This window comes from Microtus pennsylvanicus, chromosome X (assembly GCF_037038515.1).
Source record: "Microtus pennsylvanicus isolate mMicPen1 chromosome X, mMicPen1.hap1, whole genome shotgun sequence".
Lineage (NCBI taxonomy): Eukaryota > Metazoa > Chordata > Mammalia > Rodentia > Cricetidae > Microtus > Microtus pennsylvanicus.
In genome coordinates, this window is record NC_134601.1 from 86,192,624 (window position 1) to 86,218,492 (window position 25,869).

At 39.8% G+C, this 25,869-nt stretch overlaps 1 protein-coding gene across 3 annotated transcripts in view; it reads right to left on the reverse strand.

Moving 5' to 3' along the window:
• Window positions 1-4,676: 4,676 nt before the first annotated feature.
• Taf1 (TATA-box binding protein associated factor 1) overlaps window positions 4,677-25,869 on the reverse strand; it is a 73,484-nt gene continuing 52,291 nt past the window's right edge. For 2 of the 3 annotated variants that reach the window (XM_075958922.1, XM_075958923.1), the window contains exons 30-38: window positions 25,574-25,696; window positions 23,585-23,677; window positions 23,417-23,501; window positions 16,400-16,467; window positions 16,012-16,128; window positions 12,165-12,290; window positions 10,948-11,104; window positions 9,749-9,926; window positions 5,694-6,040 (exon numbers count right to left, since the gene is read on the reverse strand). In XM_075958922.1, the coding sequence (XP_075815037.1) occupies window positions 5,824-6,040; window positions 9,749-9,926; window positions 10,948-11,104; window positions 12,165-12,290; window positions 16,012-16,128; window positions 16,400-16,467; window positions 23,417-23,501; window positions 23,585-23,677; window positions 25,574-25,696 (1,164 nt within the window). In that variant the 3' untranslated portion in view covers window positions 5,694-5,823. Of the gene's footprint in view, window positions 4,829-5,693; window positions 6,041-9,748; window positions 9,927-10,947; window positions 11,105-12,164; window positions 12,291-16,011; window positions 16,129-16,399; window positions 16,468-23,416; window positions 23,502-23,584; window positions 23,678-25,573; window positions 25,697-25,869 lie in introns of those variants that run through there. The other variant, XM_075958924.1, reaches the window with a different exon arrangement.

The window sequence follows — 25,869 nt, forward strand, 5'->3', positions numbered from 1 at the left end:
ACTCAGAGAAACTCTGTCTCTAAAAACAAAAATCAATCAAACAAAAAAGAACAGGGCTGGAGAGATGGCACTGGCAGTAAAGTATCTACCTCCCAATCATGAGGACCTGAGTTTGTATCCCCATAATCCATGCTTATCTCACTGGTGTTCTCTTTCTTGATCATGTGTGAGCATGCACGTGGAGGTCAGACAACAACTGAGGGGAGTAGTTTTCTCCAACCTTGTGGGTATCAGGGATTGGATTTAGTCTTCAGGCTTGACAGCAATCACTTTTACCCTCTGACCTTCTGGCAGACCCCAGAACCCATGTAAAAAGCCAGTCACAGGGGTGCACACCTTTAACTGTGGTGAAGGTAGGGAATAGGGTAAACACAAGAAGATCACTGAAGTCTTCTGGACAGCTAGTCTAGAGAAATCAATGAGCCTCTAATTCACTGAGACACCTTGTCTCAAAGAAGAATAATGGTTGAGTGTGATTAGGTAAAGACATCTGACATCAACCTCTGGCCTCCATACGAATTTGTACCTACAAGTACGTATAACATACCATACATTAAATAAAAAAAAATAAACTTGAACAGAAAGGTTTAGAGTCAAGAGTAAACCTTGCCCATTTCATCTCAGTTCAAGCTATCAGCAGTTCAAAGGGCATATTGCTCAGTAATTTTCCTACTCTGAAAGTACATGAGCATAGACTAATAACCACCTTTGCTCCTCAAATGAAATCAAACCTGCATATTACTGTATGAATTATTTTCTCAAGGGTATCTTTCCATACTAGCACATAACAGATTTTCCTTATTAACAGAAGTGCATTTTTTTTCATTGAATAGACATATTATCATTCAATTTTCTTTGCTACTGATGGAAATTCTATTTAAAAAAAATTTGTTAGACTACTGCTAGGTAACCAAATCAGTGCCTTTTTGAGCCATCATCACAGAAACTTCCTCCTACAGTAGATGGGAAACACATAGATACCCACAGCCAGACAACATACACACACACACAGATACCCACAGCCAGACAACATACACACACACAGGTTGGGGAGGAGAGAGAGAGAGAGAGAGAGAGAGAGAGAGAGAGAGAGAGAGAGAGAGAGAGAGAGAGAGAGTTGGAACTCACAGCCCTAAATGGGATGGGATACCTCCATCAAATTCTCCTTGGAGCTCAGAGAACCCTGAGGAAGAAAGGAAGAAGAGTTGGAAAGAGTCTAAGAGCCAGATGGGATGGAGGATCCCAGGAGAACAAGGTTTTCTAAAACAACTGAGCAAAGTTCATATTAACTCATGGAGACTAAAGCAGAAATTATAGGGCCTACAATGGGTCAGCACCAGGTCCTCTGTGTACATATGATAGCTTTCAGATTTTTTTGTTTTTTTTTTTTCGAGACAGGGTTTCTCCGTGGCTTTGGAGCCTGTCCTGGAACTAGCTCTTGTAGACCATGCTGGCCTCAAACTCACAGAGATCCGCCTACCTCTGCCTCCTGAGTGCTGGGATTAAAGGTGTGAGCCACCACTGCCTGGCCAGTTTAGTATTTCTTTCTTTTCTTTTCTTTTCTTTTTTTTTTTGGTTTTTCGAGACAGGGTTTCTCTGTGGCATTGGAGCCTGTCCTGGAACTAGCTCTGTAGACCAGGCTGGTCTCGAACTCACAGATATCCGCCTGCCTCTGCCTCCTGACTGCTGGGATTAAAGGCGTGTGCCACCACCGCCCGGCTCAGTTTAGTATTTCTTTTTTTTAAAAAATATTTATTTATTATGTATACAATATTCTGTCTGTGTGTATGACTGCAGGCCAGAAGAGGGCACCAGACCCCATTACAGATGGTTGTGAGACACCATGTGGTTGCTGGGAATTGAACTCAGGACCTTTGGAATAGCAGGCAATGCTCTTAACCTCTGAGCCATCTCTCCAGCCCCAGTTTAGTATTTCTTAAAATTATTTTTCAAGACAGTGTTTCTCTGTGTAGCTTTGGGGCCTGTCCTGGAACTCACTCTGTAGACCAGGCTAGCCTTAAACTCACAGGGATCCACCTGCCTTCACCACTCCCTGGCTAGTAACTAAAAACTGAAGTCAGAAACACAGGTTCCATTCTCTTTTCTTCCTATTATCCAGTCATTAAGTCTCACTTCATCCCTGCTACCAGTGACTCAGTTATGGCTTATGTTGCAATCATCTACCATCTGGCACCCTTCCTCTCTATCCAAAATCATACAGCTACCAAAATAATTGTTCTAAAATAACCATCTGATCCTGAAATTGAAAATCTTATCTACAGCTATGTTCCTTCTCTGTATCCCAACTCAACTGGAACTACCTATAGTTGGAATATGTTGTTTAATGTCCAAGCATTCCCTCTGCTTATAGTGTTTTCCCACTCATGGTCCCTATAGCTAATGGCTAAATTCCTACCTACTTATCAACTGTTGTTTTCTCCTAAGTTAGAGTCTTATAGCCCAGGCTGACCCAACTCCAAAGCATCCTTTGCCTCAGCCTCCAAAGCGATGGGATTATAGGTATAACCATCACGCCTGCCTTCATGATATAGCTTTTCAGTCTTCCCTGTGGAGCATTCCTATACTTTCTTGGCAAGCAGAGTTCAGTCTTCTCATTCTAAATATACTCTCTTTTTTGGTTTTTCAAGACAGGGTTTCTTTGTGTAACATTTCTGGCTGTCCTGGAACTCGCTTTGTAGACCAGGCTGGCCCTGACCTCACAAAAATCCATCTGCCTGAAGGATCACTTCTTAAAAAAATTTAACTTTATATTATGTGCATTGGTGTCAAATCCCTTGGAACTGGAGTTACAGACAATTGTGAGCTGTCATGTGGGGGCTGAGAATTGAACCCGGGTCCTCTGGAAGAGCAGGTAGTGCTCTCAAACACTGAGCCACCTCACTAGCCCTTGGATCATTTCTTTAAAAAAAAAGATTTACTTATTTATTTATTATGTATATAGTGTTCTGTCTGCATGTATGTCTTCACAACAGAAGAGGGCACCAGATCTCCTCTGAGTCATCTCTCTAGCCTGAATATCACTTTTTAATACACTGGTATTTAGAAGTTTCTTGCTCTGGATCTTATGATCCTTGCAATTGGAAACTACCTATTCTCTATTAGTTTTTAATTTTATTTTTCTTTTTCAGGTCAGGGTTTCTCTGTGTAGCCCTGGAATTTGTTCTACAGACCAGATTGGCCTTGAATTCAGAATTTGCCTGGGATCAAAGGCATGCACCACCACACCCAACTATGTATCACACCGCTTAATAGAAATAAATAGGTAGTGGTGGTGCACGCCTTTAATCCCAGCACTCAGGAGGCAGAGGCAAATGGATTGTGAGTTTGAGACTAGTCTGGTCTACAGAGTGAGTTCCAGGACAGGCTCCAAAGCTACACAGAAAAACTGTCTTGAAAAAAAAAACCAAAGAGACAGCGCTGGAGAGATGGCTCAGTGGGTTAAGAGCCCTGGCTGCTCTTCCAGAGGATTTGGGTTCAATTCCCAGCACCCACACGGCAGTTCATAGCTGACTATAGCTCTAGTTCCAGGGGATCTGACACCCTCACACAGACAGACATGCAGGCAGGCAAAACACCAATGCACACAAAATAAAAATAAATAAATCATTAAAAAAAACAAAAAGAGAAGAAAAAAAGAAAAAGGAAGAAAGAAACGTGTAATAAATATAAAGAGGCCATGAATTTGAAAGAGTGGGGGTTATGTTACAGGTTCGTGGGAGGAAGTGGAGAGAAGAAATTATGTAACTACAGATTAATAAAGATAAAAATAAATTTAAGCCTACAGGTGGTGGCACACTCCTTTAATCCCAGCACTAGAAAAGCAGAAACAGGAGGATCTCTGAGTTTGAGGCCACCCTGGTATAAAAAGTGAGTTCAAGGACAACCAGGGCTGTTCATGGGGAGGTTCTGTCTGGAACGTCCTTCCAATAAACATACAAACAAATTTAAAAATGAATACCATGCACCTATCTAATCTCCCAAATCGAAACTCTAGAAACCCTTTCCAGTCTTCCTTTTCTATCCCAAGTGCCAATATGTTATGAAGACATGTCGATTACACTTTTCTGAAAATGTCTCAATGCCAACCCTCTTTTCTCCATTCCAATGCCACCTCCACCCTACTATGGGCCACTCCCCTTAGCCTGAACTACATTTTCTCTCCCCTCCAAACCATTCTTCACACTACTGTCAGCAAATTTTAAAATTTTTATTACAAAAATTATACACACTAAAAAATTCAAATGCTACAGAAATAAAAGCAGAAAACTCACTCAGTATACATAAACCAAATAAACCACCTCTTCTCCATTCCCATCTGCAGAGGTTCATTATTAACAATTTAACATATACTCTTTCACATCTCCTTTACACATACAAGTATATACAAACATATCATATACATTTAGTTTTTGACTCTTACACAAGTGGGATCATAAAAGTCTGTAGTTTGATTCAATTTCTGTCTTCGTTCAATATTCAGAAATTTTCTGAAACAAATCTAATGTACTTCTCTAGACTTCATTTCCTTAAGTAAAAAAATTCACTCACTGGTATCAAATGAAAATCTCTCTCTCTCTCCCTCTTTTGATTTTTCAAGACAGGGTTTCTCTGTGTAGCCATGGCTGTCCTGGAACTCACTCTGTAGACCAGGCTGGCCTTGAACTCAGAGATCCACCTGCCTCTGCCTCCCAAGTGCTAGGATTAAAGGCAAGCGCCACCATTGCCCGGCTCAAATGCAAAGCTCTTGAAGATATGATTCCTGTCCGTCTTTCTTTCAGTGTCATGTCTAGTCATTCCAGCATCCTATCTGAAACAAGGCAGGTACAAACAAGTCATATCTAGACTTTGAACTTTTCCTTTCATGTTAACACCCTGCCTGGACTTTCTGAGCTGGTACACTCCTACCCATGACTTCTTCAACAACCAGCTTTCAGGTGGTCTCTGGAAGACTTCTCTGCTTTTCCACACATGATCTTTTCCATTTTCTTTATATTTTACAGCTAAGCATCTAATTGTATTTGTCTTACAGTTCTAATGATTTATAAATATGTTTTGAATTCCACTCTCTCTCCCCCAACTTGATGACAAGTTCTTATTTTACCTTTGCACTGCAATGATTTAGTAAAGTACTTAGCATGGAACAGATACCCAGTAACATATCTGTTGGGATTCCATGATTTTAAGAACATTTACTGATTAGCTACTTTTGCATAGAACCATATCCTAAGCATAAAAGAAACGAAAGATAGTCTTTGCCCTATGACACTTACCATTTTTCTATATTTTTTCCTGGGGCAGGGAAGAGCACACTCATATGATCCCTATAATTTTGGATACACAGGCTGTTTCAAAGATTTAAAGCTATGTCTCTGTAATCTATTTAGGAACAAGGCTTTGTATATCCAAGTAAGTAATACATGAACAAACCGCTTGTCCAATATATTTGTATTTTAAGTGTGGCACAGAGCCAGACCATCAGTAACTAATTCTCTATTTCAGCAGAGGTTTTTTTTTTAACCTATTCCAGCCTGCAAATTAGAAAGTGAAATGGTGCCATGTTTATACACCAAGAACAATAAATGGCATAAAAGAGTGTAATGGGGAAGAGTGAGTCTGCTCTCTCTTCTTTGTAGTGGCACGAGGAAAGAACCTGTTACTTCAGAATCTGGAGAGATGATTACTATTTACCTATTACTAAAGCTAAGGTAGTAATCTGATCACATCATTTGTCAATATACACATATAAATAAGCTAGGGGAAAGGCAATCAATCTAGGCTGATTTAAGAGGTTTAAGGGAAGCCTCATTCATCAGAGTCCAAGTCACTGTCTCCAGCAATGGAGTGGAAATCCTCACTGTCCTCCTCGTCCTCAGACAGGTGGACCTGGCTTAGCACGCTGGGCCCAGAGCGCTGCTCTTCCTCATCTTCTTCCTCCTCTGATACCTCATACCCACCGATGCTGCTGAAGCTTGTATCCTGGGTGTTCGACTTGGGATCAGGTTCTTCATAGCTCCCATAACTGAGAAGAGAAACAACATCTCTCAAGCTTGGACACCACCCACTAGCCGACTAGTGCTTTGTAGTGCCAAGGGATTAGCTCATCTCACCCTCCTCAAGACACTAAAATAATGGTTTCTTGACTGTTTCACATGTCCCTAAGAAAAAAATGATCCGGTTGAAAAACACCAACTTCTTGACTTTATATATAAGAACCTGAAATAAACTGCCTGACACTGACCAACTAACACACACTACCAGTTACAAGATCACAAATGCGGTCAAGTCCTACTGTTTCATCTGGTACTTAGTTTCACTCATCTATGCATCCAAATTTGGGTAGCAGTCTTGTCTGCTGTCACTTAGTCTTGCGTTAACTTCCCTGGCCTGCACTACTGAAATAAGTCTTCATGGCCCTAGTATTGAACTCCTTCAATTAATTCTTCAGGCTTCTGTTAGAATGTTCTATTTTCTGTTTGTTTATTCTAATTTTATTTCTGAAAAAAAATTACAAAAGCATAGTCACTGTTAAAGAAATTAGAATAGCCGGGCGATGGTAGCGCACGCTTTTAATCCCAGCACTCGGGAGGCAGAGGCAGGGCGGATCTCTGTGAGTTCGAGACCAGCCTGGTCTACAGAGCTAGTTCCAGGACAGGCTCCAAAGCCACAGAGAAACCCTGTCTCGAAAAAACAAAAAAACAAACAAAACAAAAAAAAGAAATTAGAATATACAATAAGGAGAAAAGGGAGGGGAATCAGCAATATCTCACCACGTAGAGAATTTTTTTGGCAGAGATATTTTTATTTTTTTTTAAGATTTATTTATTTATTTATTATGTATACAACATTCTGCCTCAATGTATGCCCGCATGCCAGAAGAGGGCGCCAGATCTCAGTATAGATGGTTGTGAGCCACCATGTGGTTACTACTGGGAATTGAACTCAGAACCTCTGGAAGAGCAGCCAGTGCTCTTAACCTCTGAGCCATCTCTCCAGCCCCCAGAGATATTTTTATATACGTCCTATTTTTCTATGTATTTAGGAGACTTAAGTATTTAAAAATAAAATGCTGGAGGCTGGGTGGTGGCGGCACGTGCCTTTAATCCCAGTACTTGGGAGGATCTCAGAGAGTTCAAAGGCCAGCCTGGTCTACAGAAAAAGTTCAAGGCTTGAAAGCTACAGAGAAGCCCTGTCTCAAAGAAAGAAAGAAAGAAAGAAAGAGAGAGAGAGAGAGAGAGAGAGAGAGAGAGAGAGAGAGAGAGAGAGATATTCTTATAGTAAAATTTCCTAGATGTGAAATTTTAGAACCAAAGGGGGTGCAAATTTCTTTTTACTTATAGTGAAAAAATTGTGATAGTTCTCTCCTGCCCACCCTAGCTATTTACATATTACCAGCCATTTGAGAGTATCTTTTTCCTCAGACCCTTTCCCAAAATAATCCCCACCAATCTAACAAGAAGCTCCATCACATTGTTTATTATACTTATTTGATTATTAGAAAAGTTAAAAAATATAGCTATTGGCCATTTGAATTTGTGAATTTCTTAGCTCACTTCTTTTATCCTTTGTTCTTTAGGGCATAGAGCAATCGTTCTAAAACACAAAGCAGATCAGACACTGTTTTCACTCAATGCCTGCCCACATTTGAGTCCTTCAGTTTGGTTCTTATCTACCTCTTTAAAAAAATAATAATTTTGCCGGGCGTTGGTGGCGCATGCCTTTAATCCCAGCACTCGGGAGGCAGAGGCAGGCGGATCTCTGTGAGTTCAAGACCAGCCTGGTCTACAGAGCTAGTTCCAGGACAGGCTCCAAAGCCACAGAGAAACCCTGTCTCGAAAAACCAAAAAAAAAAAAAAATAATAATTTTTATTTATTTTTAAGTACCTCTTTGAATCGTTTCTATTACATGGATTAATCAAAGCTCTGGCCTACTAGTATTCTTTAAAAAGCACCTCATGATTAGGTTTTCACATTGCCATTCCAAGTCTCTGGAAGATCTTATACTTCTTACCCTATAAAACTACTACTCATATTTGGCTTAGTTTCCTTCTCTAATCAGCTGCCCTCCCCATTCCTCTACATGTCCCAGAAAAACCCTGTGGTTGCCTTTTATGTTATACTGCTACTGCTTATTAACCCGTTTCAAAATTCTTGATAGGCAGAACTCCTTACAGGAGGAAATCCCAAACTTATTTGTGTTTTTACTTATGATAGATAAAATTTTATCTATTTGCTAGCAAGATGGATCACATGTGCAGTAAATCCAACATGTTTAAAGCCAAAATCATTTTCCCATCCTTTCTGTTTTTCTTTCCTCAATGAAATTTTCATTATTTATCAAACAAACAACTCCCAAATTCAACCGAATACTGCAATTTTCTGTCCCATACTGCCCTTAAATCAATTAACATACAAATTTCATGTTACTTTCTCTTCTTTTTTTTGAAACAGTGTCTCATGTAACCCTGGCCTAGCTTTGAACTCACCCTGTAGCAGCATATTACCTTTAATCCCTGACCTTTCTACCTCCACCTTGAAAATGTGCACAGGTGAGCATCACCACACCCAGCAGTTTTGTTTGTTTTTGGATAGAGCCTCAATACATAGCCCAGGTTTGTGGGTTTTTGTTTTTGACACAGTTTTACTGTTCTGGACCTCCCTTTACATACTAGCCTGGTCTTAAATTCAGAGATCCACCTGCCCCTTTTTAGACCTGCACCATCACAGCTGACTAACCTTGAATTTAGGCTCTTCCTTACCTCATGCTCTAACTACTGAGATTACAGAAGTGTGCCAGCATAGTCTACAACTTCCTTTTACTGAAAGTATGGACCCCTAACAGAACAAAATCCAAATGCTTTGGCATTCCATTTATGGTCCTCTACAATATAGGCTCTTGCTATTTCAAAAGTCTTAATTTCCCAACCAACACCATTTACTATTTTTTTTAAATATCTATTTATTTAGTATACAGTATTCTGTCTGCTTGTATGTCTGCAGGCCAGAAGAGGGCACCAGACATCATTACAGATGGTTGTGAGCCACCATGTGGTTGCTGGGAATTGAACTCAGGACCTCTGGAAGAGTAGGCAATGCTCTTAACCACTGAGCCATCTCTCCAGCCCCCACCATTTACTCTTGAACACACTTCATGTTATATTTCTATGCCTCTGACATATTATTTCATCTGTCAGAGTTCTATCTCCCTTGCCGTCACTATATATGCTTAGCAGACTCCTATCCATCCTGTAATGCATAGTTCAAATTCTTCTATGTGAAATTGACCCTGATTACTTAAAAGTTTTTTAGGGATACCTCAGCATTCTGTTCTTATGAACCCCCCCCCCCCCCCCGTGACAGGGTTTCTCCGTGTAGCTTTGGAGCCTGTCCTAGAACTAGCTCTTGTAGACCAGGCTACCTTGAACTCACAGAGATCTGCCTGCCTCTGCCTCCTGAGTGCTGGGATTAAAGGCATGTGCCACTACCACCCAGCTTGTTCTTAGGAATTTATGACATTGAATCTCTAATGATTTTTTAAATCATTACAGATGATGATTCCATTAGAAGAGCGCTTCAAGGGCAGGCTATATCTTATTCATCTATGTATTCCCAGGGCCTAAGTAGAGGTGCTCAGGGAATGTTTGACAGAAGACAGCTATCTGATGTTAGGCCCTTTGTCATCATAGCTGGGAAATGATGTCAGAGCCCAGTATCATATTGCTGTCATTACCTGATGTTGCTATCCTCCAAACCACGGGAAGCTTCTCCACCATCTCCCTCATAGGACATCATGCTTTCTTCATTTTCCATGCCCATCCTTGTAGTCTCTTGAAGCACATGGGGCTGTTTGGGTCTTAAAGTGCCAGATTCCACATCAGAGTCACTTCCACTTTCACTTAGCTGAATAGCTGTAAAAAGACAGATTGCGGTTCAGTAAGAGACAAGCTTGATGAACTAGAGGTATGGCTCAGTGCCAGAGTGTTTGCCTCAAATGTATTAGATAGTATGCATTGAGCCACAGCACCAGAATAACAAAACAAGAGCAAGAAAAATTCTTGTCAGAATTAGCATCTTTAGACTAGTATTCCAAAACTAGTCTATACAGATTTTGTGCCTATAGTCCTCACCTCTTAGGCCTTTCTTGTTTTTTTTTTTTTTTTTTTTTTTTGAGACAGGGTTTCTCTGTAGCTTTGGAACCTGTCCTGGAACTAGGTCTGTAGACCAGGCTGTTCTCAAACTCACAGAGATCCACCTGTCTCTGCCTCCTGAGTGCTGGGATTAAAAGCATGTGCCACTACTGACTAGCTTCTCAGACCTTTCTTTAACTACCAAATGTCAATAGTAGCAAGATATATAGTTCAGAAACTGAGTCCAAGCAATTTATGTCTTCTATCTCAGTCTAATCTACCTGTTTTCTATTCCCTTCAATACCTTTACCTTACCATTACAATTCCAATTATTAGTATTTTTGGGGGTGGTTTTCAAGACAGGATTTCTCTGTGTAGCTTTGGAGCCTGTCCTTGAACTCGCTCTGCACAGCAGGCTGGCCTCAAACTCACATAGATCTGCCTGCCTCTGCCTCTCGAGTGCTGGGATTAAAGGCATGGACCATTATTGCCTGGCAAAATTATTTTTCTTAATTTTCCTTTCCTTTTCCCAAACACAACCCTTCAAAGCTGCTACTTGGGCACTGCCTTTTTTACTGTTACCTTTATGCACCCGTGTCTGTTCATCTTCATTTCTCCTTAGGCTAATGGACATGATCATCCTGAGTGTATGTTCAGTACTCTCATGTCTACTAATGTAACTCCAATAAAAGAGACAGATTTTTTAAACTAGCACACAATGAGTAGCAAGTAGGTTCCTGTTCAGTCCTGAGGGCAAAACAGTGAGCTATATAGAAACAGAAGCAAAGGAGCAAAAACTCACCAGAAAAAGGGTTATCTCCTTCTTCATCACTCCCAGCATCTTCCTCATCATCTTCTCCTTCAGACATAAGCAAATCCTCATACAGAACACTGGCCTGAGGCTGTTGTACAGTTCCTTCCTCTTCATCTGCAAGATCACCATCTCCTTCTTCACCTTCCTAAACAAGTCCAAGTGGCAGCCATTATCGACTAAGTAAGAGACCAGAATACCTTCTTTCCCCTGCATCCCATTTGCTGCCTCACAAGAAGTTAAATAATTATAGTAGATGGATTTGTCTACCTCATTCTACAGTTTAAAGTCAGACTGAGACTCACTATGGAGAAATTCTATGATATCACCTTAGGATTTGGCCTGCCCTGTACGACTGGGGCTCCTGTCATATAAATGTATAATGTAACCATAAGCTTTCTGTAAGCATACTCACTGGGGCTGGAGTCTTAAGTTTCCCATCCTCTTCCTCCTCCTCATACCCTTCAATAGCTACACCAGATTCTTCCTTGCCCAGCCTACCTCGGCCCTGGCAAATCTGAGTGAGTAACACAAATAACACATCATTGAGGGATGTGCTTATAGGAGTTAACCAAGGGTTCTTTACCTAGGACAAATGCTCTGTCCTGATATCAGAGCCAACCCTACTGCTAGTGGAGGCTGTTTATATTGCTCAAGGCATGTGCATTTTCCCCAATCATTTTTTGAAAATAATGGACAGGGCAAGAAAAACCAAAGAATAGGAAAGTTTTTGGTTCACTCTTAACTGTCAATAGAGGCAATGTTTCCTTTCTAACTCAAGCTTTTCAGATTGAAAATCCTTCTGGGTTTTGCACTCTTTCATGGAACCTTGAGAACCAGCTTCAGACTGAAAGTACGTTTTTATATCTCAGGCAAAAGCCAATTAAAAATTATACATAATTTTAATTTAATTTATAACTTAAAAAAAACGCACAAACAGGAAGCCAATTGCTGTGAATGCTGTCTCCGAATGCAGCTGGTCTTTTTAGTCAGTTACCTATTAGGCTGCTCTGATGCCTCACCTACTTTCCCTAAAGTTCTACTATGCTTAATTCTACCAACTATGCCCCAGAAATCAAATTTCAAAGCCTTGTTTTCAGGGCCAAAGGGTCTAGTCATCCTTCATGTGTGCATGCTATCACAGTCCATCCCTCCACATCCACCCAGCAGGCAGATCACCAATCTCACAAAGAGAAAGAATATCCTACCTGTGTTAGCTGCTTTTCTGAAGTAGCACCGGGAATATCCAAGACAGACATATTGCTCTCATCTTGATATACAGAGGTATCTCGAGAAACACTGAGTGATGTGCTGTTATCATACAAATCAGGAGGCTGTGGCATAAAACATACAACTTAGCTTCTACCAAGGGAACAACTAGAAGAAATACAAAGAATTCTCCTTCATAACATTCACTGAAGAAAAAGGACATGCAAGACAATCCAATTAAAGAGGAAACACAGCCTGGTACAGCTTTGTAGACAGTTTTAGAACCCTAGGAATAACATCAACTCTAGCAGACTTACGGTATCTAGTGTATGTGTTCAGAAACTAAAGCAGAAATGCATAAAGCCTCGGGACAAGTGTATATATTAACAGCCTCTCTGGTCAGTAACCTGCTTTCTTCTTCTAAGCCTTGCCTTGCTGTTTTTAAGTTCAGGAGTTCATATTAGTGACAGTTTTACTGACTTAGAGGCATATAATAAACTGGATGAAGGAATTTAAATTTCAACAAGAGCATGGGATGGTTTGACAGTTCATGAGTTTTTAGACATTGCTTCAAAACTAAATGGTATGTTAAAAACAAAACAAAACATGGGCTTTGGAGTAAACAGCCCTGGGATTGAGTCTTGGTTCTACCACTGTTAATCATGTAAAATATGGATAATAATATCTACCTTACAGGGATGTCATGAGAATTAAGAGCTATGTACCAATACCTGGTATTCAATAAATGATATATCCCTCCCTTTTATTGTCCCCCCAAAAAACGGGGATTTAGCAAATAGATTCTAGACAACAATAGGAGGGACTAGATAAAATACTCATGAAATGAATAGAATAAGAAAAGTAATAATCATCAATTTCACTTGTAAAGTTTATTTATAGACATAAACACACATACACAGATATGAAGAAACTCAAAATATTGAAGTTGTAACAGATGGAATTGATAAATGAAACCTCATTGCATATTCCAGTTTTCTTTTAAAAAAAGACTTTATTCATTTTTAAAAATTATGTGTATGAATGTATGTTTGAGTGTAGGTTTTTGCATGTGAGTGCAGTGCCTATGGCGGCCAGAAGGAGGTGTCAGAACTTCTGGAGGTGGAATTAAAACAGCAAGTCACACAACGTGGGTGCTAGGAACCAAACTTAGGTCCTCTGAAAGAGTAGTAAGCACTCTTAACTGCCAAGCCATCTCTCCAGCCTCATCTTCTAATTTCCCCCAATCATCATGTTACTCTGGTCAATACAAAACCTGCTTATAGGCAAGGAATAGGGGTATAAGCCTATAGAGCACTAGGAAAGTTAGGTCAGGAAGATCACAAACTTGAGGCCAGTCTGGATCATACAGCTAGACCACATGTGCTGTTCTGGAAGCAAGCAAGCAAACAACATTTGACTGAGAAGATTTGAGTTTCCAAAATAGAGGCAAAATAGATTTCAAAACATTAGTGCACAGATAAACCAGTATGCAACAGAAGGGAAAAATCAGGAATTTTTTGCAAAATTTTAAAGTGTAGTATGTAAATAAAGAGGACTGCCAGGCATTGGTGGCACACGCCTTTAATCGCTTGGGAGGGAGCGAGTTCCTGGACAGGCTCCAAAGCTACACTGCCACAAGATACAAATAAATAAATAAATAAATAAATAAAATAAATTTAAAAAAAATAAAGAGGATTTTGAGAAACTGCAAATGAATAATTCTAAAGTACTGAGCTCAATGCAAGCTCGGTAGAAATATCCAGATGCAAATACATTATTGACTGCCACCGTCTGGAAGTTAAAAATAACATGATTAGCCGGGCAGTGGTGGCGCACGCCTTTAATCCCAGCACTTGGGAGGCAGAGGCAGGCGGATCTCTGTGAGTTCGAGACCAGCCTGGTCTACAAGAGCTAGTTCCAGGACAGGCTCCAAAACCACAAAGAAACCCTGTCTCAAAAAACCAAAAAAAAAAAAAAAACATGATTACTTCCATGCTTCTATACTATCACAATTGTATTATGACAGATTAATCTTACACAGACACTTTTTTTATTTTTTCCTTTGGTTTTTCGAAACAAGGTTTGCCTATGTAGCTTTGAAGCCTGTCTTGGAACTCGCTCTGTAGACCAGGCTGGCCTCGAACTCACAGAGATCTGCTTGCCTCTGCCTCCCAAGTGCTGGGATTAAAGGTGTATGTTACCACAGCCTGGCCAGACACTTTCTAATAATCTTTTGATTTTATATAGTAATGAGTAAGGGTGGTCACACATGAGGCTTTTCTTAGTTAATAGGCAATGACTAGGCTATCTTAAAACGTATACACATAAATGAAGGGAATGATGAGAGTATGAACTGAAAAGAACGGAGCAGTACTATCCATCTCATACTCTCCCTCCATAGCAAACTCACTAAGTATACCAAAACAGCTATTGCTCAGGAAGGACAAGGCTTTGATTCACCAATGGTCTAAGCTTATGACTCTCAGAGACCTGAGAAAATCATATGCTACTTATTGGTTATTCTTCTGGAAAATGATGGCTAATACCCAAGATTTAACTTACCAGAAAGTACCTTGTGGAAACTGTGAGTCTATTAGCAAACAAGGCCTTCCTGGGCAACATCACTCACCCAAGCCCCCTTGACCCAATCTGCCCATACAACTCCAAGAGCCTTTCCTTGTTCTGGACCTTGAAGAAGTATCTGAGGGTTCTTTATACCTGGCCCCTCAGTAACCTAGGTTTTGGAATGAAAGAGAGAGTAAAAGATAGATAGAGAAAGTGTACGAATGAGATACAGAGACAGCAAAAATCCAACAGAGATCATCTATGCTGCATTTAAATTTAGAGTGAAACCTGATAGAATGAAAAATAATCCTATGAGAATTGGAAGAAATTCTGCATTAGAGTATTTGGTCAAATTTGAAAGAGCCTCTGGGAACTTTACAAAACAACAATAACAATAAATAAAAACCCTTTCATACAAAGAAGGAAACAAATATTTACTGAATTCCTATCATGTGCCATGCACACTAATCATTTAATGTTGGAAAGCACATCTTAGAGAGAAATGGGAATAGAAATGTTAATTTCCCAATACCGCAAAACTAGACAGAAGCAGAGTTAAGACTCATACCCAGGCCTGTTTTACATCAAATCTTATGTCCTTTTCTACTCTAACAGTGTCTCCAATAAAGAAACCAAGAATCTGTTCATACTGCATTTGAAGTCTGTTCTTCAAATATGCTAACTTTCTCAGACTGTAATACAGAGGAAATACTCAAAAGGTTTATTCAGACTAAAAGAACTAAAAATTTCTTATTTACCCTGCTTTCTAGTCTTCTAACATATAAACTTAAAATATAAATATAAAAGTCTTCATTTAGTAGGAAAAGGAATTAACCCCAGAAATTGAGAGATGTGAGTTACACTGATATACCTCTAAGGTAACAGGTATTCAGATATCTAGAAGGTATAAGAACAATGTGGCCCTCATCTGTAACTGAGCAATCTATATTCTAGGGATGTTTTAGAACCCCAAAATTTACTGACAAGAGAACTAGAAGATGCCTCTGGCTATAGTAGTCAGGAATCTGGCATTCTCATACACTGTCTATAAACAACCACCCCACTCATTCATCCCATAGTTGCCTCTTCTGGATTTAACAAGGCCACGAAGATACATGGCCCTCACTCACCTTAGCCTTTGAGAAGACAAGAAAGCACACGAAAGGCATATGAAGAGGAAGGACAGAGAAGAATGGTATCTCAGTAAACACATCTGTTAATATGCTCCCAATTTCCCAAATCATAAGAAAACTCTAATAAATTCCTAATTCTTTGGCTCACCTGAGGTGTGTAAGGTCCTGGAGTCATTGGGTCCAGGCTTTCTAAGTCTGCTTCCTCCAGAGCTGCTTCTTTAGCTGTACAAATATCTTTCTCAAGTTGAGTCAAATGTTCATCATACTGAGAAACAAATAAAATTAATGAATTTATCCAACATTTAGGTACTGGGCAGGCAAAAATAAAACACATACACAATCCCTGTTTTCACAGTGTTTCTATTCTAACAACAGAACACAGCTGATAACCTAAACAAAGCAGAGAAAGAAATGATGGAATGAGAATAGAAGACAGAATATGGCATTTGAAAGAAAACAGGGTAGTTAGGAAAGCTTCAAACTCAAGGACACAATAGAAAGGTTTCAGGGAGCTAGATCTTCTCTTAACCACCTACCTCTGTTAATGTCTGGTAACAAACATTCACAATCTCCTGAGCAGTCTTAGTATACTGACTCTCAGACCCTATGAAAGAAGTAAAATGTAACCTTAAAAAATTTGTATTAATACATATTTAATAATACTGATTTAATACATATTGCTGTTTATTCATTTATTTAAAACACCACTAAAATTTGTTTATGTTTTTCAAGGCAGGGTTTCTTTGTGTAACCTTAGCTGTCCAGGAAGGAGCTCTGTATACCAAGTTGGCCTTTAACTCACTGAGATCTGCCTGCCTCTGCTTTCTGAGTGCTGGGATTGAAGGTGTGCACTACCACCACCCAGCTAAAATTTATGTTGTTATTTTATGCATGTGGGAGTTTTGCTTATGTGTATTTCTGTACATTATAAGCATGCCTGGTACCCAAAGAGGCTGTCAGACTGGAGTCACATATGGTTTGGGGCTGCTATGTATGTGCTGGGAAGTTAAACTAGGGCGTCTGGAAGAGTAGCCAGTGCTGTTAATCACTGAACAATCTCTCCAGCCTCATACATTGAAATTTAAAAACAAGAATTTTACACTTTCCTATCCAATAGTATATAATTATTTAAGATCCAGAAAAACCTATGTTTAATCTTTAACTTGGACCTTTCTTCTACTTTCTTTTTTCATTTTCTTTTTTTCTTTTGGCTTTTAGAGATATGGTTTCTCTTTGTAACAGTCTAGGCTGTCCTGGAACTCACAGGGATCCGCCTGCCTCTGCCTCCCAAGTGCTGGGATTGAAGGCATACGCCACCACTGCCCGGTGAGCATTTGGTCTTATAGAGGATCCCTGTACATTTTTCAACACTCACACGGATTCACAACCATCTGTAACTCCAATTCCAGAAGATCCAACACCTTCTTTTAACCTCCTTGGGTACCAGGCATGTATATGGTGCAGAGAAATATATTTGATCAAAACATTCATATACGCTGGGCAATGGTGGGACCGGCGCCCAGCAATTTTTTATTTTAAAAAGAACATTTTGTGGGGTGGTGGTGGCGCACACCTTTAATCCCAGCATTCGGGAGGCAGAGGCAGGTGAATATGAGTTTGACGCCAGCCTGGCCTACAAGAGCTAGTTCCAGGACAGGCTCCAAAACTACAGAGACCCTGTCTCGAAAAACCAAACATCCTCCCCCCCCAAAAAAAACATTTTTAGCATGTGAACGAAGACACAGATCTTGCTCTAAAACAGAGTCATCAAGAAAGAGATGGTAGGGGCTGGAGAGATAGTTCAGCAGTTAAGAGCACTGACTGCTCTTCCAGAGGTCCTGAGTTCAATTCCCAGCAACCACATGATGGCTCACAATCACCTGTTATAAGATCTGGTGCCCTCTTCTGGCCTGTAAGCATACAGGCAGACAGGATACTATACATACATAATAAATAAATCTTAAGAAAAGATTTTTCTTAAGACTGGCGAGGGAGGGGGAGAGGAGTGGGGGGAGGGGGGGAAATGGGAGGCTGGGAGGAGGCGGAAATTTTTTTTTCCAATAAAAAAAATAAGCCGGGCGGTGGTGGCACACGCCTTTAATCCCAGCACTCGGGAGGCAGAGGCCGGCGGATCTCTGTGAGTTCGAGGCCAGCCTGGACTACAAGAGCTAGTTCCAGGACAGGAACCAAAAAGCTAGGGAGAAACCCTGTCTTGAAAAACCAAAATAAATAAAATAAAATAAAAATAAAAAAAGAGATGGTAGTTAAAGTTTACAAGTAAGAATATTCAGCAAAGAAGACTGAAAAGGAGGAGGATAGTTGTCATCACAATACAGTTTCAAGAAGTGACTCTAACTCTTAGATAGCTCAGTGGTTAAAAGTACTGCCTGCTTGTCTAAAGGTCCTGAGTTCAATTCCCAGCAACCACACAGTGGCTTACAACCATTTGTAATAAGATCTGGTGCTTTCTTCTGGCCTACAGGCATGCATGTAGGCAGAATACTGTATACACAATAAACAAACAAAGAAGAGCACTGGCTGCTTTCCTAGAGGTCCCAAGTTCAATTTCCAGTACCCACATGGTGGCTCACAACCATCTATAAAGAGATCCGATGCCCTCTTCTGGCGTAAATGCATACATGCAGATGGAGCACTCGGACACAAAATAAATCTTTAAAATAAATTATTTATTTAAAGATTAATAAATAAATCTTTAAAAAAGCCATATTGGTGAGCTGGAGAGATGGCTCAGAGGTTAAAAGCACTGACTACTGGCTGTTCTTCCAGAGGTACTGAGTTCAATCACTAGAACTCACAACCACCTATAATGAGATCTGCTCTCTTCTGGTGAACAGGCACACATACAGATATAAAACTGTATACATAATAAATAAATCTTAAAAAAGAGGCCATAATGGGATAAAAAGGTGGGTGCAGTGGCATACAACTGTATAATCCCAGCACTGGAAAAGTTGAGGAAGAGAGCCAAGTTTGAGGCCAACATGAGCAAAACCATCTCAAAAACAAAACAAAAAGCTCTAAGTGAAATATTAATGGGAAAGATGGAAGAGATATTATATATTTAAAGAAATCTGGTTATCATTAAAAAGAATGAAAAATTAAAATTCTATGGAAATAGTCTTATACATATAATGTGGTATTGTATATGAAGGATCTCTCTCTCTCATCTCTCTCTCTTTTTCTTTTTTTGAGACAGGGCTTCTCTGTAGTTTTGGAGCCTATCTTGGAACTAGCTCTTGTAGATTAGGCTGGCCTTGAAGTCACAGAGATCCACCTGCCTTTGTCTCCTGAATACTAGGACTAAAGGAGTACACTACCACTGCCTTTCTTTTTTTAAAATTTTATTTATTTATATTTTATATATGAGTGCTAAGCCAGAAGAGGGTATCAGATTCCACTATCGATGGTTGTGAGCCACCATGTGGGTGCTGGGAATTGAACTCAGGACCTCTAGAAAGCAGTCAGCGCTCTTAACCACTGAGCCACCTCTCCAGACCCACGAAGGGCTTAGAATTAAATGAAAAATTAAAATAAGAATGAACCTGTGGACTCAGTTACTGGGAAACACAAGCAGAAGGACCACTCAAGAGTTGCAGGCTAGTCTAGGCAACATAGAAGTAAGAGCCTCCTCTCATCTAAAAAAATAGTTTTAATATATAAGTCCTAAAATAAAAATCACTGCAAACTTCATGTCAGATAGCCAAACATATCCCATTTATAACCCATAATATTGTCTTTTTGCTTTTGAGGGAGAGTTACTATAAATCTTGGCTGGCCTGGAACTCTCTATGTAGAACTCAAAGATACCTGTGATCCAACTGCCTCTGCTCTCTGAGTGCTAGAAATAAAGGTGTGAGTCACAATTGGTCCACAAGTTTCCTTAATGAGGCAGTTCAACTCTAATGTCTCATTTAAAAGACAGACAGACAGACACATACACCCCTCTACCTATCTGGTTCATAAGTATGAAGGTATCAATTCTACTTTCTTACTTTGTATATAATCTGCCCAACTTTTTCATTCTTATTGCTTCTTTTTGCTCTGTTTTGCCTTTTGGAGACAAGGTCTTTATTCAGAGGCCTGGCTATCCTTCAACTCACAGAGATCTGCCTGCCACTGCCCCATTTGCTAGGATTAAAGGTATGTGCCACCATGTCAGGTCTTCTTGCTGCTTTTTAACTGCTCAGGCTGTTAGGTTTTTAGTTTTAGTTTTTGCTTTTTTTAAAAGATTTATTTATTATATATAATGCTCTGCCTGTACATGCCTTCGGGCCAGAAGAGGGCGCCAGACTTCATTACAGATGGTTGTCAACCACCATGTGGGTGCTGGGAATTGAATTCAGGACGTCTGAAAGAGCAGCCAGTGCTCTTAACCATTGAGTGATCGCTCCAGCTCCCAGGTGGTTAGGTTTTGTTTGTTTTTCAACATGGCTATTGTTAGTTTCTTTACTGGTCTCCTAATAATGAAGTGGAGGAGGTGAATAACTTCCTAAATGATATTTACTAAAATTATTATTATTATTTTTTTTTGGTTTTTCGAGACAGGGTTTCTCTGTGGCTTTGGAGCCTGTCCTGGAACTAGCTCTTGTAGACCAGGCTGGTCTCGAACTCACAGAGATCCGCCTGCCTCTGCCTCCCGAGTGCTGGGATTAAAGGCATGCGCCACCACCGCCCGGCCCTAAATGATATTTACTAAAATTATATTCCTCTCCCCTTCTACTGGTTTAGTGTGACTTACTGGGCCTTTCACAATTTGGGTCTTACCTCCTTTATCTCATTTTATATTTTTAAAGGTTTATTTATTTTTATTTATTTATACAGTGTTCTGTCTGCACCAGATCTCATTACCACTTGTGATAATACTTGTGAGCCACCATGTGGTTGCTGGGTATTGAACTCAAGACTTCTGGAAGAACAACCAGTGCTCTTAACCTTTGAGCCCTGTCTCATTTTATAATCAAACCTAGCCACTACCCTATATTCATTTTTTTAAAAATATTTATTTATTATGTATACAAGTGTATGCCTGAAGGCCAGAAGAGGGCACCAGACACCTCATTACAGATGGCTGTGAGCCACCATGTGGTTGCTGGGAATTGAACTCAGGACCTTTGGAAGAGCAGGCAATGCTCTTACCCTCTGAGCCATCTCTCCAGCCCCTATATTCATTTTTTTTTTGTTTTTTTGAGACAGGGTTTCTCTGTAGCTTTGGAGGCTGTCCTGGAACTAGCTCTTGTAGACCAGGCTGGCCTTGAACTCACAGAGAACTGCCTGCCTCTGCCTCCCAAGTGGATTAAAGGCATACACCACCACCACCCGGCTACTACCCTATATTCAAAACAAACTTGTTTGTACTTCCCCATCCAAAGTACTTCCTTGTATTTTTTGCATTTGGTCCTCTATCTCATCCTTCTCTTCTTGATTATCTGCTCAGCATAGTAGTGTTTAGTAATTAACTACAATAGTCAACATGTCTTTTTCTTTTCCTTTTTTTTTTCTTTTTTGGTTTTTTGAGACAGGGTTTCCCTGTAGCTTTGGAGCCTGTCCTGGAACTCATCAACATTTCTCAACTCAGTTCAAGCTAGGAGGTAGTGATGCACACCTTTAATCCCACCTAGCACTTGTGTGTTCCAAGATAGCCAGAGCTAAACAATGAACCCTGTCTCAAAAAATTACCCCCCCCAAAAAAAGCCTCAGTTCAAAAATAAGTTCCCAATGCTGGAATGATAACTCAAGTGGTTCAGAGCATTTGCTGCTCTTGCAGACTTGAGTTCAGTTCCCAGCAACCATGCTGGGCAATTCACAACCAATTATAACTCCAGCTCCACAAGATCTCATACTCTCCCCTGGCCTTCACAGGCATCTGCACTCACATGTGTAAACCCACACATACATATAATTAAAAATACGTCTTAAAAATGGTTTATTGAAATTTTTTTGACTGAGTATAGTGGCATGTGTCTTTAATACTAGCAGAGGCAGAACAGTCTCTGTGGGCTCTACATAGTCAGATCCAGGCTAGCCAGGGCTACGTAGTTGAGACTGTCTCAAAAGAAAATTACTGAACCATACGTGGGGTTCTACACAAACTTGAAGGGGGTAGCAGAAAGATGAATCCAAGGTCATCTTCAGGTATATATCAAGTTCAAGACCAGCCTAGGATATATGAGACCATAAAACAACAGAAACTGGGCCTGAGAGATGGCTCAGAGATTAAGAGCACTGGCTGCTCTTCCAGAGGTCTTGAGTTCAATTCCCAGCAACCACATGATGGCTCACAACCATCTATAGTGAGATCTGGTGCCCTCTTCTGGTATGTAGGTAAAATACTGTACATAAAAATATAAATAAATCTATCTTAAAAAAAACACACACACACACAACAAAAACTCTTTTACTAGTTCATGAAGCCTTTCCTAACCCATAGATTAAAGTATTTTTTCTCTCTAATGTACTTTGTATATCCTTTCATTATAGCTTTGTCAAGCTGCAATTTGTTTGTTTATATCAACTGGAGAACGAACGAAGTGCTAGAGCAGAGACGATCCTTCCTATCCAGATGAAGCAGCTAGCAAAGACTCTATCACACATTATTCCATCAATTCAGGTGCTAAATCCACACACCAAAGTTTGCTGTGGCCTATAGCCACATTTCAGCTTCAGCTCCATGTAGGGTTGGAATGTAACTTTTCAAATCTTATAGAAACATAGTGATGACTCAAAGGACAAGGAATATTCATTTGATTTTTATTCATACCTCATTTTTTCTATGCTTTACACAATTTCTAAAGTAAGGACAAATGGCTTTCTGTGATTAGAAGTTTAATGGTGATTCTTACAAAACACACACTAAAATATATACTTACTCAAAAAAAATGAACTGGGCAGTGGTGGCTCATGCCAGCATTCGGGAGGCAGAGGCACGGAGATCTCTGAGTTCAAGGCCAGCCTGGTCTACAGAGAGCAAGTTCTAAGGATACACAGAGAAACACTGACTTGAACCATTCCCCAAAACCCCAAACCAACCAACCAACCAACCAACCAACCAACCAACCAACCAACCAAACAAACCAACAACTGAGCAGAGTAAATGGTTCAGTGTCAAGCCTGACAACCTAGGTTCAATCCCTGGAACCCATATGACAGAAGCAGAGAACTAAATCTCCAAGTTGTCCTCTAACCTCCAAAAGCATAATAGAACACCACCCCCCTTACAACATACATATAACTGTAAAAACAAAAATTTAAAAAGTAAACTCAGTTACTTGATTTAGCTATCACTGTTCAAAGCTGCTTAAGCAGCTTTTTTTTTTTTCCAAGACGGGGTTTCTCTGTGTAACAGCCTTGGCTGTCCTGGAACTTGTTCTGTAGACCAGGCTGGCCTCAAACTCACAGAGATCCACCTGCCTCTGCCTCCCAAGTGCTGGGATTAAAAGCATGCGCCACCACCTCCCAGAGCCCTTAAAATTAATTAACACAAATTAATGTTAGATAGAAAAGACTGTTTAATGAGGAAAAAAACAAATACTCACCATTGTACTTAACACTGTTGGCCAGAATAAGGTTTACATCATCTAGGAAGCTCTCTCGACTTTGGTATTTGTGCTTGGAGATATTCTATGACAAAAACAATCAGGCATTCAGCTGTATATACAAAAACATTGACTATAAAAAGCCACTGCTTATAAAAAATCATTCACCTTACGTATAGTCTCCAAATCCATTGGACTGACAATGACTTTATAATAATCTGGAACAAACTTCTTATTAACTGGGTGATGAAATGGCCAAGACTAGTAAAAAGAAGGCATGGGCAGTTAAATGAAAACCACTATTTATATCAGAGAGCCCCAATTTCCACTGAGTTACAAATATTTCTGATGAAAACTATAGACTCTTTCCACAAAAATACACAAGCTCACGGAAAATTCTCTGTAATTTAAGGGTCTTATTAAAGATTCTTACACCCTGATTTTTATTTACTTATTTATTTATTTAGTTAGTTAGTTTTTCAAGACAGGGTTTCTCTGTAGCTTTGGAGCCTATCCTGAAACTAGCTCTTATAGACCAAGCTGACCTCAAACTCAGATCTGCCTGCCTCTGCCTCCCAAGTGCTGGGATTAAAGGTGTGCGCCGCCACCACCCAGCCACCCTGATTTTTAAAGAAGACTCCCTCTTCTAAACCTACAACTAAATTATTTTTGCATTAAAGACTAAGTTCTGCAAAAATAAAATTCCTTATTCCATAGTTCCATCTCAAAATTTTATAACACTGCACACATAGAACATTATGGTTTTTTTTTTTGATTTTTCGAGACAGGGTTTCTCCGTAGCTTTTGGAGCCTGTCCTGAAACTAGCTCTTGTAGACCAGGCTGGCCTCGAACTCACAGAGATCCGCCTGCCTCTGCCTCCTGAGTGCTGGGATTAAAGGCATGCACCACCACTGCCCGGCTGAACATTATGATTATATGCAACAGAAAATTTAATTCAGAATTTTGGGGGCATCAACATAATAAAATGGTCTGTAGAACTAATATGATAGATGATAGCTTTGGCATAAAAAGTTGGAACAAAAAGGGAAAAAGAAAGAAAGCAAACATTGAGTAATTATTGATATTTTTTTAAAATATTTTTTTATTTATTATGTATGCAATATTCTGTCCAGAAGAGGGCACCATACCTCATTACAGATGGTTATGAGCCACCATGTGGTTGCTGGGCATTGAACTCAGGACCTTTAGGAGGGGTAAGCAGTGCTCTTAACCGCTGAGCCATCTCTCCAGCCCTATTGAAGTGTTTTTTATGGACAGCAAAATGGCTCGGTGGATAGAGGTGTTTACCAATAAGCCCAATGATCTGAGTTTAATTCCAGGATCCACAGGATAGAAAGAAGTTCCAATTCTCTGAGTTTTTTATTTCCTTTTTTTTCCCCATGATAGGGTTTCTCTGGCTGGTGGAACTCATTCTGTAGACCAGGCTGGCCTCAAACTAACAGAAATATGCCTGCCTCTGACTCCTAAGTGCTTTGCTTTGTTGTTTTTAAAGATAGGATCCTACTGTGTAGACTTGGCTGGCCTTGAATTCTTGCTTTCTGCCACCCGAGTGCTAGGATGAAAAGCTGTGCCACCACACCTAGCCAAGTTGTTTTGGGCACACACAAACTATGGCTTATACCTTCTTCCCCCACATGCACAAATAAATAAATTTAATTCAAAATGTTGTTATTTGTATAGGAGCATTTCTAAATCAAGAACCTACTATTAGTTGACAGCTCTTCTCTCTCAGGCTATTCGAGAGCAAATACTAAGTGCTAACAAATACTAAGTGCTAGCAATAGAAAGTAAGAACCTCTTAATATTCAAAGATACTTGGCATCTTTGCTTTCAACAATGAATTCATACAGAAAAAGGTTAGTATTTAAAATTACATCCCAGTTCCTATGGGCATAAGTACTACACAGAATTTCTTTTGTTTTGTTTTGTTTTTCAAGACAGGGATTCTATATAGCTTTGGAGCCTGTCCTGGAACACACTTTGTAGACCAGGCTTCTGCCTCCTATGTGCTGGGATTAAAGGCGTGTACCACCCCTGCCTAGCTACAATTTCTTTATACACACATGCTTACCTCTATACACTTCTTTCCATCCCCTAGTACTATCCTCACAATATTTGGCATAAAAAGTACTTACATCTGGAACTGCCATCATTTTCTGAGTGACAATGTTATCCAGAATAAAAGAAAACGCTACTTGGTCATCATCATCAAGTAAGGGGTTGATAGCTTTCTCTAAACGTGCCAACTTATCTTCTTTCTGAAATAAAGCAAAGCAAAATGAAGGCAGTTTTCCTTAAGTGTGATCACCACAAAAAAGCTAAAGATAATCTAAAGTTCAGTTAGCTGCTTATGACTTTAGTTCTCCAAAATTTACCTCTGAATTATCTACTATTCAGTTTCAGAACAATCTAGATAAATGATACTTTAGAT